Source organism: Podarcis cretensis, assembly GCF_951804945.1.
Source record: "Podarcis cretensis genome assembly, chromosome: 3".
Lineage (NCBI taxonomy): Eukaryota > Metazoa > Chordata > Lepidosauria > Squamata > Lacertidae > Podarcis > Podarcis cretensis.
In genome coordinates, this window is record NC_137172.1 from 22,569,616 (window position 1) to 22,582,990 (window position 13,375).

The window sequence follows — 13,375 nt, forward strand, 5'->3', positions numbered from 1 at the left end:
AGTGCTCTTTCTTTCAGTGTATATTTTTGCTATATAATGAAGGTATCTTGCCACCGGAATAAAAATATGAGTTGATATTAATGGTATATCATGTCCTGCAAAGTGCTTGAACATTTTGCATACAAATTTGCATGTGAATTCAACCAGAGATACTTGGACAGTGCAGGCCATTAGTTTTAATGGATTGGCAAGCTTGTCATTTACATTTGCACAGCTCAGTGCTTTTTGCATTTCTGCAGCTAGTTTTTATTAGCATTGCTGTTTGGATTGAGTTTGAAGATCATGACTTATGGCACAAATTGCGTATGTGCCTAGACTAATGGCTTTGTTTTTGCTTAAGAAGGTCTGAAGTCTTAGCATAAAGCCTATAAACATAACCTCCTTGTAAAGGGTCTAAGCACTTCAGGAAAAAAAAGCCACCCTCTAACTTTTTAATAAATGTATTATAATATTAAGATCTTAAATTTGCCTTTTATATATTATTAATGTAACATTTTATAACCAACAACTGAAGAATATTGTTAAATTAATCAGATCTTTAATTGTAAATGTATTTAATGCATTTGGGTGTAAACGGTATGTCTTTAGTAATCGATGAAGTTTATAAACTAGGCTATCACCACCATTAATTAGAGGTTGGAAAAAACAGTCTGTTTCTGACTAACCAACTATAATTGGCATTTGTTCTATTAAACAGAAAATTTATTTCTAATTCCTTTAATGGAAAGGGTGTCATAATAGATTTGGATTGTTTGTTAGAGTGAGATTTCACCCCAAAACATGATAAAACCGGATTGTGGCTACCTGTGCAATTAAAAGGTGGCATTGTGTTGATTTTCGGAAGCACACAGCGTGCTGCATGCAGCAGGCAGTTTCAAAAGATGAACCCTGCTTTTATGTAAAGTGGTCAAAACATTTTGCCTGTGCAATAATTAAGAACATTACAAAAAAAAATGCACTTATTCCATATACCAAAATGTTTGTTTCTGCCTTCTTAATGAAGCTTAATGAACCTAATGTTTTAACATGCACTCTCTTAGAAAGCTTTCATTGGCTCTCCTTGGCTAATTAGTATCGACACAGCAAACAGGCCCTATCGGTATCAGACCATTAGTCTGGCTGTATATACAGTGTAAACACATCTTTATTATCTGGCCTCGTGACAAGCCATCTGCTGAAGAAACAATGGTGTGATTTAGCAGATGTTAGCACTGAACGATAAAAGCATCCATTTAGTAGGATCTTGTTGCGATAGGGCAGACTCTACAGGGTTACGTAGTGCAGAGTAGGCACACAGTTCCTATCTGTAATTTGTAGTCAAAGTTGCAGCAAAATGATAAAACCATGCTATTGTGGATTCATAATTGTAGTCTCGTTTAGAAATGCAAGTAGTAATTAACTTGAAATTGGCATTATACACCAGAATTTACATTCCTGCTGGTTTTTTGAAATGCTGTTTTAATAGCAGTTTGTTTTCTCTGTACATGAAATTACCTAAGGGTCTTTTGTGGTGGTTCATTGTAGATGCTATTAACATTTTAAAGGAGATGAAAGAGAAGGATGTCCCTATTCAATCTATATCAGCCACATCCTTTTTCCACATTATTAATGGTGCTGCCATGCGTCACGACGTTGAAGTGGTGAGTCGGCTACTCGAGACCATTGTGTCCCTGGGTCTAGCAAAGCCTACTGGAAACCTGTGTTCTCCCCTCGTTGGTGTCCACCTTGAAAAGTAAGTTGGTTGCAGTCTGGATCTAACTAAAGAAACAATTGTACTTTGGCTTTTATGCTCACAATTAAAAGTTGCTCTGATCCACTGGAAGTGGTCCACTCTTGTACTCTGGATGGAGCTGGGGTTTTTTTTTTGGGGGGGGGTGGATGTAGTTGGTCATCAAGCAACCTGTCTGCTTCATGGTATCATGGACCATGGTTCCTGTCATACACTCCTAATATGCTGTATTTGGAGCACAGTTCCTAGTACCGTATGTTCCAGCATACAAGAAGACTTTTTATCCCTGGAAAATCACCCCAAAAATCGGGGGTCGTCTTATACGCCGGGTATACACATTGGGAAGGAGGAGAGGGAGCTGGTGAGCAGAGGCGCCCCTTCTGCCGTCGCTCCTCCTCCCTCCCCACAGAAGGGGACGCAGAAAGTCCTTCCGAGCGCAGCGCTCGCCCGCCCACCCGCCAAACGCCTCGCCTCGGGCTGCTGTAGTGGCAGAGGCAGCAGAGGGGTATGCTTTCTGCCCCTGGCGGCGCTCAAACTCTATAACTCTAAAACTCTAAAACTGAACAGCAAAAGTTGGGGATCTAATTATACGCCCAGTCGCCTAATACGCCGGAATCTATTATACTCTGTAACACCTTTTCCTGTCCTTCCTTAGTTCTGAACCTGATTATTTTATTGCCAGAAACAAATGTATTTATACTGTGGTGTGTGTGTATTTCAGGAGTAGGCCAAAAGCTTAATGGGCAAAAGCAGTTTGTTCTCCTCTGGGACAAGTCCAGCAAAATTGGAACACATTTCCAGAATTGAGCAGAAGCAGGCAGACTTAAATCAGTTACCTTCCTAAATCAGCCTTCCCCATTTCGCTGCTTTCCAGATGTTGCTAATTACAACTCCCTCATCCCTTACAGTCGGCCATGCTGGTTGTACTCATGGGAGTTGGGAGTCAAAGAGCAGAAAGCTGCTCAAGAATCTGTTGGGCATCAGCAGTGATTGCCAGGTGTTAGAGCCACTACTCAGGCTGCAATCTAGACTGCATCTAGGAATGAAGCCATTCAAGCCCATAACAGATCTTCTCATGGAATAATCCAGGAGCTAGTGGCAGTGCAATGCAGAGAGCCTGTGCTGGTATAGCCTCAGCCTGTACGTAGCTGTTGAATGCACATTATTTTCAGGTTTGTGGGCACTATAGTATCCCTGCCCTTTATGGTGCAGTCCTGCGCCTTGTCTACTCAGCAGCAAGCTCTTGAGTTGGACTTATTCCCAGTAAACTTGTGTAGAATTGCATCCTTAGGATCCCAGTGATGTCTAGAATCAGGTGGACCACAAAACAAATGTTCCTAAGTCACTCCCAAAAAACCGAAACCCAACACCAAGAACTTTTGGCTTAAACTTGGTAGCATTCTTAATTAGGAGTACAAATATGATTCTTGCAGATTTCAAGAAATGGGTAGTCCCTGTTAAAATTTGATTCAGTAGTTAAATGGTGTAAATTGAATCCTGAATGTGGTGTGTTGGTTTCACTTGCTCTCAGGCTAGGTATTTCTCTCCAATGTACTGTAAGGATCAAAAGGGAATCAAATAACATATTAACAGTAAAAACTGAGGTATCAGAGTGCCCAGCTTTGTATGCGATATTTTATGCAGCATGGAAGAGAGTTCGGATGGTCTGGGAATTGGCGTGTTTTCACATGAGTAGAATGTGCCCTTTTATTTAAAATGCATCCCTGGGTTATTTGTGGGGCCTGCCTGGTGTTTTATGTGAGTAGAATGTGTTCTTTTATTTAAAATGCATCTCTGGGTTATTTGTGTGAGACATAGGAATTCGTTCTTTTTCTTTTTTTTTCAAAACATAGTCTGGCCCCCCACAAGGCCTGAGGGACAGTGGACTGGCCCCCTGCTGAAAAAGTTTGCTGACCCTGTGGAGCAGACTCTGTCAGGCCATTGTGGACTCTCCTTCATTGGAGGTTTTTAAGCAGAGGTTGGATGGCCATCTGTCATGAATGCTTTAGTTGATGACCCTCAGGGTTCCTTCCAACTTCACAATTCCATTATTTTAACCAACAACAGCAACAACAACCTGATTGCTTGCCCAGTCTTGGAAATCTTGCCATTTGCTGTGCTGAAGGTTGTGCTCACCTTGCTCATCAAAAGAAGGTTGGGGCATGTAACTTGTTGGATCAATGTCTTAGCTTGCATTTAGCACTACCATTCACCTTCTGTGGCATTTACCCCTTGCCTTGCCTATGATTGTGATTATTAAAATTTGTATATCACCCTTTATCCGAAGATCTCAAGGCAGTTCACAGCATAAAAATGCAAGATAAAAGCACAGAATACATAATAAAAACAAAAACACAACAATACTGATTTCAGCATTAAAGATTTGGACATAAACCAAAGTCCAAGTTTGAGTTCTTCATCCAGTGAGAGTCAGAGCAGTTTTCTTGGCAATTGTCCATTTAAATGTATGTTTAGTTTATAAGCACTAGGGTCACTTATCCCAATAGGCTTGATAGCACTTACATCTCAACTCAGGTTCTTTGTGCTCCTCAAGATTAGATCCAGGTTTGCTGGATCTCTGGTCAGTTCGATGACCAACTGTTCTAGGACATAGTCCTAAATGGTATATTGACCTTTTACGTCTTTGTCCAGACCAGCACATATGTAGCTGGTTTGTGTGAAGGTACTTTAAGTTACACATTACAACATTTCCTATTGTAGAGGCTTTCTTGATTTTATTCTTCTCTTCAAGATCTCTTGAGAATTTTGATCAAGTGGACAGTAGCACATCCCCAGCATAAAATTACTCTTGGGCCCTGGTATCGCCACCCAAAAAAATTCTGTGGAGGTGTCAATTTAGTACAGTGGTACCTCGGGTTACAGACGCTTCAGGTTACAGACGCTTCAGGTTACAGACTCCGCTAACCCAGAAGTAGTACTTCAGGTTAAGAACTTTGCTTCAGGATGAGATCCGAAATCATGCTCCGGCGGCAGCAGGAAACCCCATTAGGTAAAGTGGTGCTTCAGGTTAAGAACAGTTTCAGGTTAAGAACGGACCACCGGAACAAGTTAAGTACTTAACCCGAGGTACCACTGTACAGTGTTCTGCAAGAAGTAGTGATCTCCCCTTGTCAAAACAGAATGTTTCAATTTTGCTGTATTTTTTATGTGATTGTGCCACTGTTTTTTAAAACTCCTGCGTACACTTTTTGTCTGCCTCAGACTATGATCCTAACAATGCTAGCTTGTTAATGCAATGTCAGTCAGTGGGACCCTTTAGTGGAATGTAATTTGAATGGGATGCCTAAAGTAGTCCAACAGAATCTAAGAGCAAACGCAATTTTGATCCCTTGAAGGCAATAGAATTAAATACTCCAGGTATTATGTGGGTTGCTTGGAGATTGGTTGGATTGGTTGAATCTGCTGGCACTAGTTTCCTCAGCAATAATATTGACAACAATTTTGAAGAGCTCTTCTGGCAAGTCTATGACTGGAAAATATAAATGGCAATCTGTTAACGTATTGAAATAGGATTTCGTTTTTAAATACTCTCAGGGTGCCATAGATTGCTTTACAAGCTAACAATTCCCAGTTATGTTGGTCATTTTTTTATATTAGAAAGTTGTCACAAATATTCTACTCCTGATCTTTGTGTGGTGAATGTATGGCCAAATGTGGTTAGAGCATCAGATTTGTCACATTCTTGCCTGCAGTCTTAGATCTTGCCACAAGGGGGTGGAAATGGATGGCAGTCATTTACTCCCAGGGGAAAAAATGAAAACCGTACTAGGATGAAGTTGCAGTGGGGAGTAAGCCTGTCTCGCAGTCATGTTACGAGCAGGCCTCACCCCCACCAGCAAGAACCATATGGGAAAATAAGGTCTCTCTCACACACCCCTGGTTCCTGTGGTATACATTCTCTCCCAATTTTTTCCTTTTTAACATGGCATTTTGATAGTCATGTATATTACACGTGCCAATTTTTGGTTCTCAAAATGGGGTAGAGCTGTGGAGATAGGGGGAGACTCAGCGGCTCCCACAGATTTCTGTGGGACAAACAAAACACGCTGTCATGGTTCACTTGCAGCTAAACTTTGCTTTATTACAAGTAGGAAAATATCTATTGTTTTTATTTTTACATGCGTTTTGTCTGTCAAGCCCATAAAATGCAACAATGACATTTATAACTATTTCTAAAACATTATACACGGCAGAAAATGTTAGAAACTCTACAGAACTCTTGACCACCCATATTATGGGTATATACATAGAGAGAGAGAAATGTCATCTGCATATTGATGTCACTAATCCATAGATGACTTTCCTTAGGAGCTTCATATAGATGCAAAACAGCATGGGTGACAATATGGAACCCTGCAAAACCCCATAGGCTGAGAGTCAGGGATGAAGAGAGAGAGAGAATCTGGGTGTCCCCAGAACACAGGCTTGCTTGATTATATTCTTTTTTCCTTCTTTCTATTTTTGTAAGTTGCCCTGAGGGTTTTGGAAACTGCAGGTAGCTTATCCCCAGTCACCCAGGACCAGGGAGGGCAACTGGAGGTTTTGGATCCTCCAGGATCTCCACAATATAATATCACATTTGTCATAATGAAAAGCATTTTGCTTGTCTTTTCATAATGGCTCTTTATAGAATTGCTGTTGTTCTTCAGTTTGGAAGTAGTACTATTTACTCAACATTAATTTTTTAGACATTTAAAGTATTATTCTTTCAGCATACTGCTAATAGCATGCCTTTCATTGTGGGGCTTGAGGCCATTTTATCTCAGCATTAGGAATCTAAACCTTTGTGCAACAACTTCTCCTTCAATACCTGGGCTTCAAAAAGTGTTGTACATGGGAGTTTTAATTGTTACAGACTTAAAAAAAACCACCCAGTTATTATTTACAATAAGGTGTTATGCGGCTGAATACAATACAGTAGTGCCCCGCAAGACGAATGCCTCGCAAGACGGAAAACTCGCTAGACGAAAGAGTTTTCTGTTTTGGAGGTGCTTCGCAAAACGAATTTCCTATGGGATTGCTTCGCAAGACGAAAATCTCTTGTGAGTTCCTGCGGGGTTTTTCCCCTTTCCCCCCCTTTTTCTAAGCCGCTAAAAGCTGCTAAACTGCTAATAGCGCTAATCCACTAAGCCGTCAATGGGCTTGCTTCGCAAGACGAAAAAACCGCTAGACGAAGAGACTCGCGGAACGGATTCTTTTCGTCTTGCGAGGCACCACTGTAAAAGGTGGAAAGAGTTACTATGGGCACATTTTCCTTGCATTTAAGCTCTCGTCGTTGGATCAAACCTACTGAAGCAAAATCATTATTTGGTAGAAAAACAGGGCACTGTCAAACATTCCCATTTCTAATTTAAAGTGCCAAATATGGTGTTTTCAGAGAATTATTCCATTAGAAACATTTCATGAAAACCTTGTATAAGAATACACCCCCCCCCTTCTAATGTGTGATTCTTTTTCTGATAGAGAGAGAAAGAACCTGTGGCCCTCAATATGCTGCTGGACTAAATCTCCCATCATTCCTCAACCATTGCCCCTTCTGGCTTTTGCTGATGGAAGTTCAACAACATCTGGAGGGCCACAGTTTATAGGTTTGCTTGTTTTGTTTCTAGTATAAATTCCCGCCCCTCCTAAATCCTAACTAATTGAGGATCATGTAGTAAGTTGTATGCTCAGTAGCAAATCAGATTTGACTACATGGTAATGTCGCTGAGAGATAACAGAATCAGATTTAGTTACAAGATGGTGTCACTGAGGGCAAGGACAGTGCTTCCTCGATCAGTCACACAAGTGATCCCAGCCAGTCGGTGATCATATAAAGCAGAGTTTCCCAAACTTGGGTCTCCAGCTGTTTTTGGACTATGATTCCCATCATCCCTGACCTAGGGATGATGGGAGTTGTAGTCCAAAAACAGCTGGAGACCCAAGTTTGGGAAACACTGATACAAACAGTGCTTTTTTTCCAGGAAGTACTGAAGGGTACACAGTACTGGCACCTCTTTTTGTTGTTAAAAAGTGTGGCACTTACTGTAAGAACTTCATGGTGAGTATCGACGCCTATTTTTATAGCACTGGATATAAAAATGAGATTATGCTAAACAGCACATTGGGTATGGCTACATGAAATGAAATGAAACCAACTGAGAAAGATAACAGAAGATAGCAACGTGAAGGCATAAGGTGAATTTTTTTACAGTCATTGCCAAAAACGTCATTGGAAGACATGGCCTGAAGCACAGTGAATAATTTGAGTTCAGCCATATAAGAAATCTTTTTCTGAGGCACAAAATGAGAAAAGCCTCCTCACTGCCAAAATGTTAAACTTGCTTGTAGTTCAGACAAGTGAAAACAACTGATTTAGCTGGGTGAAGTTTGACTTAGAAATGGAGTGTAAGTTCTCGATGGGTTACTGATTAAATCACAACTCCTGCTGTCCATTGAAGAGACTTATGGATTCATATACACTACAATCCCTGGACGCAAAATTTTAGCATTCCCCTTTCTAAGACGTGTTGTGTCTCTGTAGCCCTTGTCTAAGTTTAAATATAGCTATTCATTAAAAATTATGGCAAGTTGCTTTATTAATTTGTTGATTTCTCCCATCAGTCTCTTAAAAATCGCTGCTTTTTCTGAACACCCTCCCCCAGCAGCTTTTTTGCATCTTTATTTCAAACGTCCACATTATTTCTAGATTGTTTTCTTTCTCTTCAAAACACACTTTTTTTTTTTTGAGTGAAGCAAAGGTTTGTCTCTCTTACTCCATTATTGCAATTAGAAATTTTGCATCATCAGTGCCAAAGGACAGAAATGGTTCATTTGCCCTAGGAGAACAGGACAGTGATAAGATGATTTTTTTTGTCAAGGATCATTGGGTCGTAATTAAGTTACATTCATTGCTATTGCTTTTTGAAGGATGATTGGTAAATGACAGGCTTCATGTGTTTAGTACGGACAGTGTTCACCAGAATTTTTTTTCCCCCTCTCTCTCCCTCTGTCAGAAAATCCTGTTGAGCCTGATAATGTAAATGTGGCATTTTATTCTGAACAAAAGAGCAGGGAAATGAGCTATCTTGTCTAATCATTCAGTTGTTTAACACCGACTTCCAGTTTAGACTCAATTGGCTGGAAAGCACTTGACATGTGAAGTTAGTGCTGTTCGGAACGCATGTTTGAGTAAATTTTAAAGTAAGTGACAGCTAAATTGTACCTAGGGAAATTACAAAGCCTTCAACACAGTTAATTTTTTTGGGAGGATTAGTTGTAATTGCAACACCAGTCTCCTTGAAAATTCCTCGTTATAGCTGATGAACGGAAGGGGGGGCATTTAGCTCTTTCAAGAGCCCCGTTCTCTTAACAGAATATTTTTTTAAGCTGATTGTACCTTACTGAATTGATTTCCCTCCACACTAACATATGCTTCAGATTTGCAGAGGGATTTGTTTTTGAGGCATTCTCTGTGGTTTTCTTTCCCAGGGTCCCTTTTTTTCTCTTTCTCCCTCCCCTTTTTTATTTCTTCCTCTCTAGCGATTTCAGGTTTGAGAGCTTTTCAATCAGTAAACCCCTTAGGTAAATTGCCACTTCACTAACACTTTATGCAGAACACTGAAGCACTTCATTCCAATTAAAATCAATATTTAGAGTATTTTATTTTTTTATCAAGCAGGCTTCTAGGTTTGGAAAAGTTGTTTATAGCAAGTAAAGAAGGTAAGGTTGAGAAAGTGGCACCCTTTAAGCAAGAAGATTTCTTGTATTTTTTTACTTTTTCTTGCCACTCAGGGCCACACATAATTTATTTTTCAATCAGTTTGAGATCTCAGCTAGTTTTGTGAGCAGTCACATATTGGCTCCTTGCAAGATTGGAATAGTTACCTTGTGCCTTACTCTTATCTGAAGCAAAATGTTTTTGTCTTCTATCCTAAGCACACATACCTGGGCATAAGACCCATTTAGCCGTATGAGATTTATTCCTGTGTATGTCTGCATAGGATTGGACCAGGGCTTATCAACCTTTTTAAGCCTGTGGGCACATTTTGATTTTTGAGTGAGTGCCTTAGGTACTACCACTCTGTTACTTCTCGCACTCTTCCCCCACCCCACCCTGAGATGGAAGGAAATAAGCACATATTATATACTTTGCTTTGTCAAGGGATCTGGGTAAAATTAGGATCCAGTAGAATTAACCTGATCCTTGAAAAGTTCATAAAGGGAAAGAGGAAATGGGAAAGACAGTCACTGTTCCAACTTCCTCCTTCAGCTCTATCTACATTAAAGGCAGTGCATGTTGGGAAAGACCACCGTGTCCACAGGCATTCCTGGATAAAATTTATTCTACGTCACAGAAATCCAAATTAAGATGTGTTTTGCTGTGTCAAGACTGTCATGACATCATGTGTGTGTTGAGACTAATACACATGATTGCAGCTGACATGCAAGTTAGAATGGAATGGGATATTATTTCCTTTTTAATACGATTTCACTATTCAGTTTACATAGAGCAGCAAAGTGCCATGTGTTCTAAAGCCCACATTGAACAGCAAGATGAGTATAGATGAAATAGCTCAATTGTCTAGTGAACTGCTCAGTTTTGTGTTTCGAATTTATTAGCTGATTGCTCTAATTCTGTGTCTTTAAAGTAAATGTAATCTGATAGTAAAGGTAAAGGTAAAGGTACCCCTGCCCGTACAGGCCAGTCTTGACAGACTCTGGGGTTGTGCGCCCATCTCACTTAAGAGGCCGGGGGCCAGCGCTGTCCGAAGACACTTCCGGGTCACGTGGCCAGCGTGACATCGCAGCTCTGGCGAGCCAGAGCCGCACACGGAAACACCGTTTACCTTCCCGCTGGTAAGCGGTCCCTATTTATCTACTTGCACCCGGAGGTACTTTCGAACTGCTAGGTTGGCAGGCGCTGGGACCGAGCAGCGGGAGCGCACCCCGCCGCAGGGATTTGAACCGCCGACCTTTCGATCGGCAAGCCCTAGGCGCTGAGGCTTTAACCCACAGCGCCACCTGCGTCCCAAATCTGATAGTAGTTCACGTCAAATAGAAGCTTAAAGATAGCTTTTTAGATCAGATATACAGTGGTACCTCGGTTTTCGAACATAATCCATTCTGGAAGACCATTCGAGTTCCTCCGTACGGAAGCTGTGTGGCATGTTCGACTTCCAAGGCTTGTTCGGAAACTGAAGCATTTACTTCCGAGTTTACACATTCAAAAACCGAAACGTTCATCAACAGAGACGTTCAAAAACCGAGGTACCACTGTTTCTGTGCTTCAGTGGTTAGCTTAGCTACCTTCATTTGATAAGCCAAAGGTAGTCTAGTGGGAAGTGTTCCTTTGCAAGCCTTCTGGAAGGAATCTCCTGCATATCACACATTTGGGTGGAGCTTTGAACAAGGGAACCTCTTGGTAGATTCCCTGACCTGTAAGATCCTGTCTAATTTATGTGTAATAGCTGCATTCTATAGGTATGCTGCAAACAAATGTGATTGGCCCATGCAGTTTTGCTTGTCCACAGGGGCACCACCAATTCTGTCAGTTTTCCCACAGCCCTGGTTGAAGCCCCTGGTGTTGTATGAGGTCCTTTTGGTGGGTCCCCTTATCAGGAGCAGTTGTAGTCAGAAGGGTGGCATCAACGCCTCACAAGCACACATGGGAGTTTTGATCCACACCCTTGAATTTATTTGCATTATGTAAAAATAATTGGCTTCTTAAACTTGGTTGATATGGAACTAGCTTTTTTCAATCTCTTGAAACCAGACATCAGAAGCCGTGGTAGTACAGTGGTACCTCGGGTTACTGACGCTCCAGGTTACATACGCTTCAGGTTATAGACTCCGCTAACCCAGAAATAGTACCTCGGGTGAAGAACTTTGCTTCAGGATGAGAACAGAAATCGTGCTCCAGCGGCGCAGCGGCAGCAAGAGGCCCCATTAGCTAAAGTGGTGCTTCAGGTTAAGAACAGCTTCAGGTTAAGAACAGACCTCCAGAACGAATTAAGTACTTAACCCGAGGTACCACTGAATTGTAGCGTTTGCATAACGCTAGGTGAAACATTGAGTTTATGATTGGCAAAACATTTACAAATGCTTAGACATACATTCATGGCTACTTGTACGTTAACCCCTGTTCATTTCCAGGACTCATTATTTTACGCAAACAGGCTAAATACCTTCAGAAATATATATCTGGAGCATGAACACTATTAATGTGTCTGTTTGATTGGCATTCCAATTTATTCATTCATTTATTGATAGCTTTGACCTAAACAGGCAATTTAGGGCTGTGGGAATGCAGCTGAAACAGTACCATTGCTCTTTTCAGAGTCACTGTCAGAAGCTGAGCATAAACATTGAGAACTTGAATGTATAAATTTGATTGCACCCTAGGTGGAATTATTGGGAGTTCTCAAGCTGTTTCTATGGGTGTTAACTGAACTTGCAACCAGAGCAGAAGAAAACACTGATTATATAAAGCTTTATACCCATCTGTGGTAGCTACCATAGTATTTCTTTTGTATGACAGTAATCTAGCCGGCATCATCCACTTGCAGTTTTGAAATTAACCTGTAATTTAGTCTTCACCCCAAATGACAATAATTCAAATGACTCTGTGGGGTGCCAGAAGATGCGCTGTAAACAGGACTCAGTAAAGGGGTTAAGGTAGCGATCCATCAAGCTCGGCTCATTTTTTTACGGTTTCGTATGGAATGCAGTAAAATCGCTTCTAAATTTGTATTTAATTTCATAATATTTTTCAGAATTAGAATACCTTCTAAAAATAGTTATGGAATGGACTTCTCTTTTTTAAAAAATCACATAATTTGCTGTATTGGTTATGTGATGGCATAACACAATATAATGTCAGTTCAAAATGCTAAAATAAGCTTTTTCTGAAGAAACTGAATTGTGCTTCTAATATTCTTTTTAATTTTCAGTATCATCAAAACTAACTGCGCATAGTATATAATCAAAATGTTTTATAAACAGCTTTCTTAAACACATAGGTTAGACCAATGTTGTTGTTGTTGAATGAGAGGGGCTCACACTCAGTGTTAGCAGAGTTCATTAAAAAAAATGCACCCAGCTTCTGTGGACCCATATCATTCAGATTAGATCTTTCTTCATATTTGCTTCAAAGAGCTTCCTGTATAATAAAGTAGGGCCATCTAGATATGAGAACTCATATGTGACCATTCTTTTGATCCGTCAGTTAATGAAAATTAGATTATAATAATTTGTGTATTGTCAAAATAAGTCTCTTTTTGAGGTTCCTGGTGAAGTGTTAGGAAATGAATTGGATGCATTTTATCTCCTCGATCCTTTTTTGGACGATAGGTGACTGTTTCTGAGGTTTGGTGTATACGTTGTTGTTTTTCTTCCATCTAAAATCCCTGCAGGATTTGACATCTTTCCGCAGGGCCTGCAAGACAGAGCTGTTCCACCAGGCCTTTGGCCAAGGCACAGTCTGACCCCCTCCTTCTGTAATCCTCATAGAACTCTAGCCCAATGGCTGCCATTAATTTGATTCTGAATAGATTTTAGAATGTATTTCAGTTAATTGTGATTTTATGTAAACTGTTATTTTTACTGTTGTTAGCCGCTCTGAGACCAGCTTTGGCTGGGGAAGGC

The 13,375-nt window shown here is 40.6% G+C and overlaps 2 protein-coding genes across 2 annotated transcripts in view; both read left to right on the plus strand.

The window, feature by feature from the left end:
- The window catches only part of ABCG5 (ATP binding cassette subfamily G member 5), a 231,802-nt gene that overhangs the window by 104,570 nt on the left and 113,857 nt on the right, over positions 1-13,375 (plus strand). The gene's annotated exons all lie outside the window — the stretch shown is intronic.
- Positions 1-13,375, plus strand: part of LRPPRC (leucine rich pentatricopeptide repeat containing) — a 124,191-nt gene that overhangs the window by 60,585 nt on the left and 50,231 nt on the right. The window contains exon 23 of the mRNA XM_079968468.1: positions 1,525-1,732. Within this exon, the coding sequence (XP_079824594.1) occupies positions 1,525-1,732 (208 nt within the window). The remainder of the gene's footprint in view (positions 1-1,524; positions 1,733-13,375) is intronic.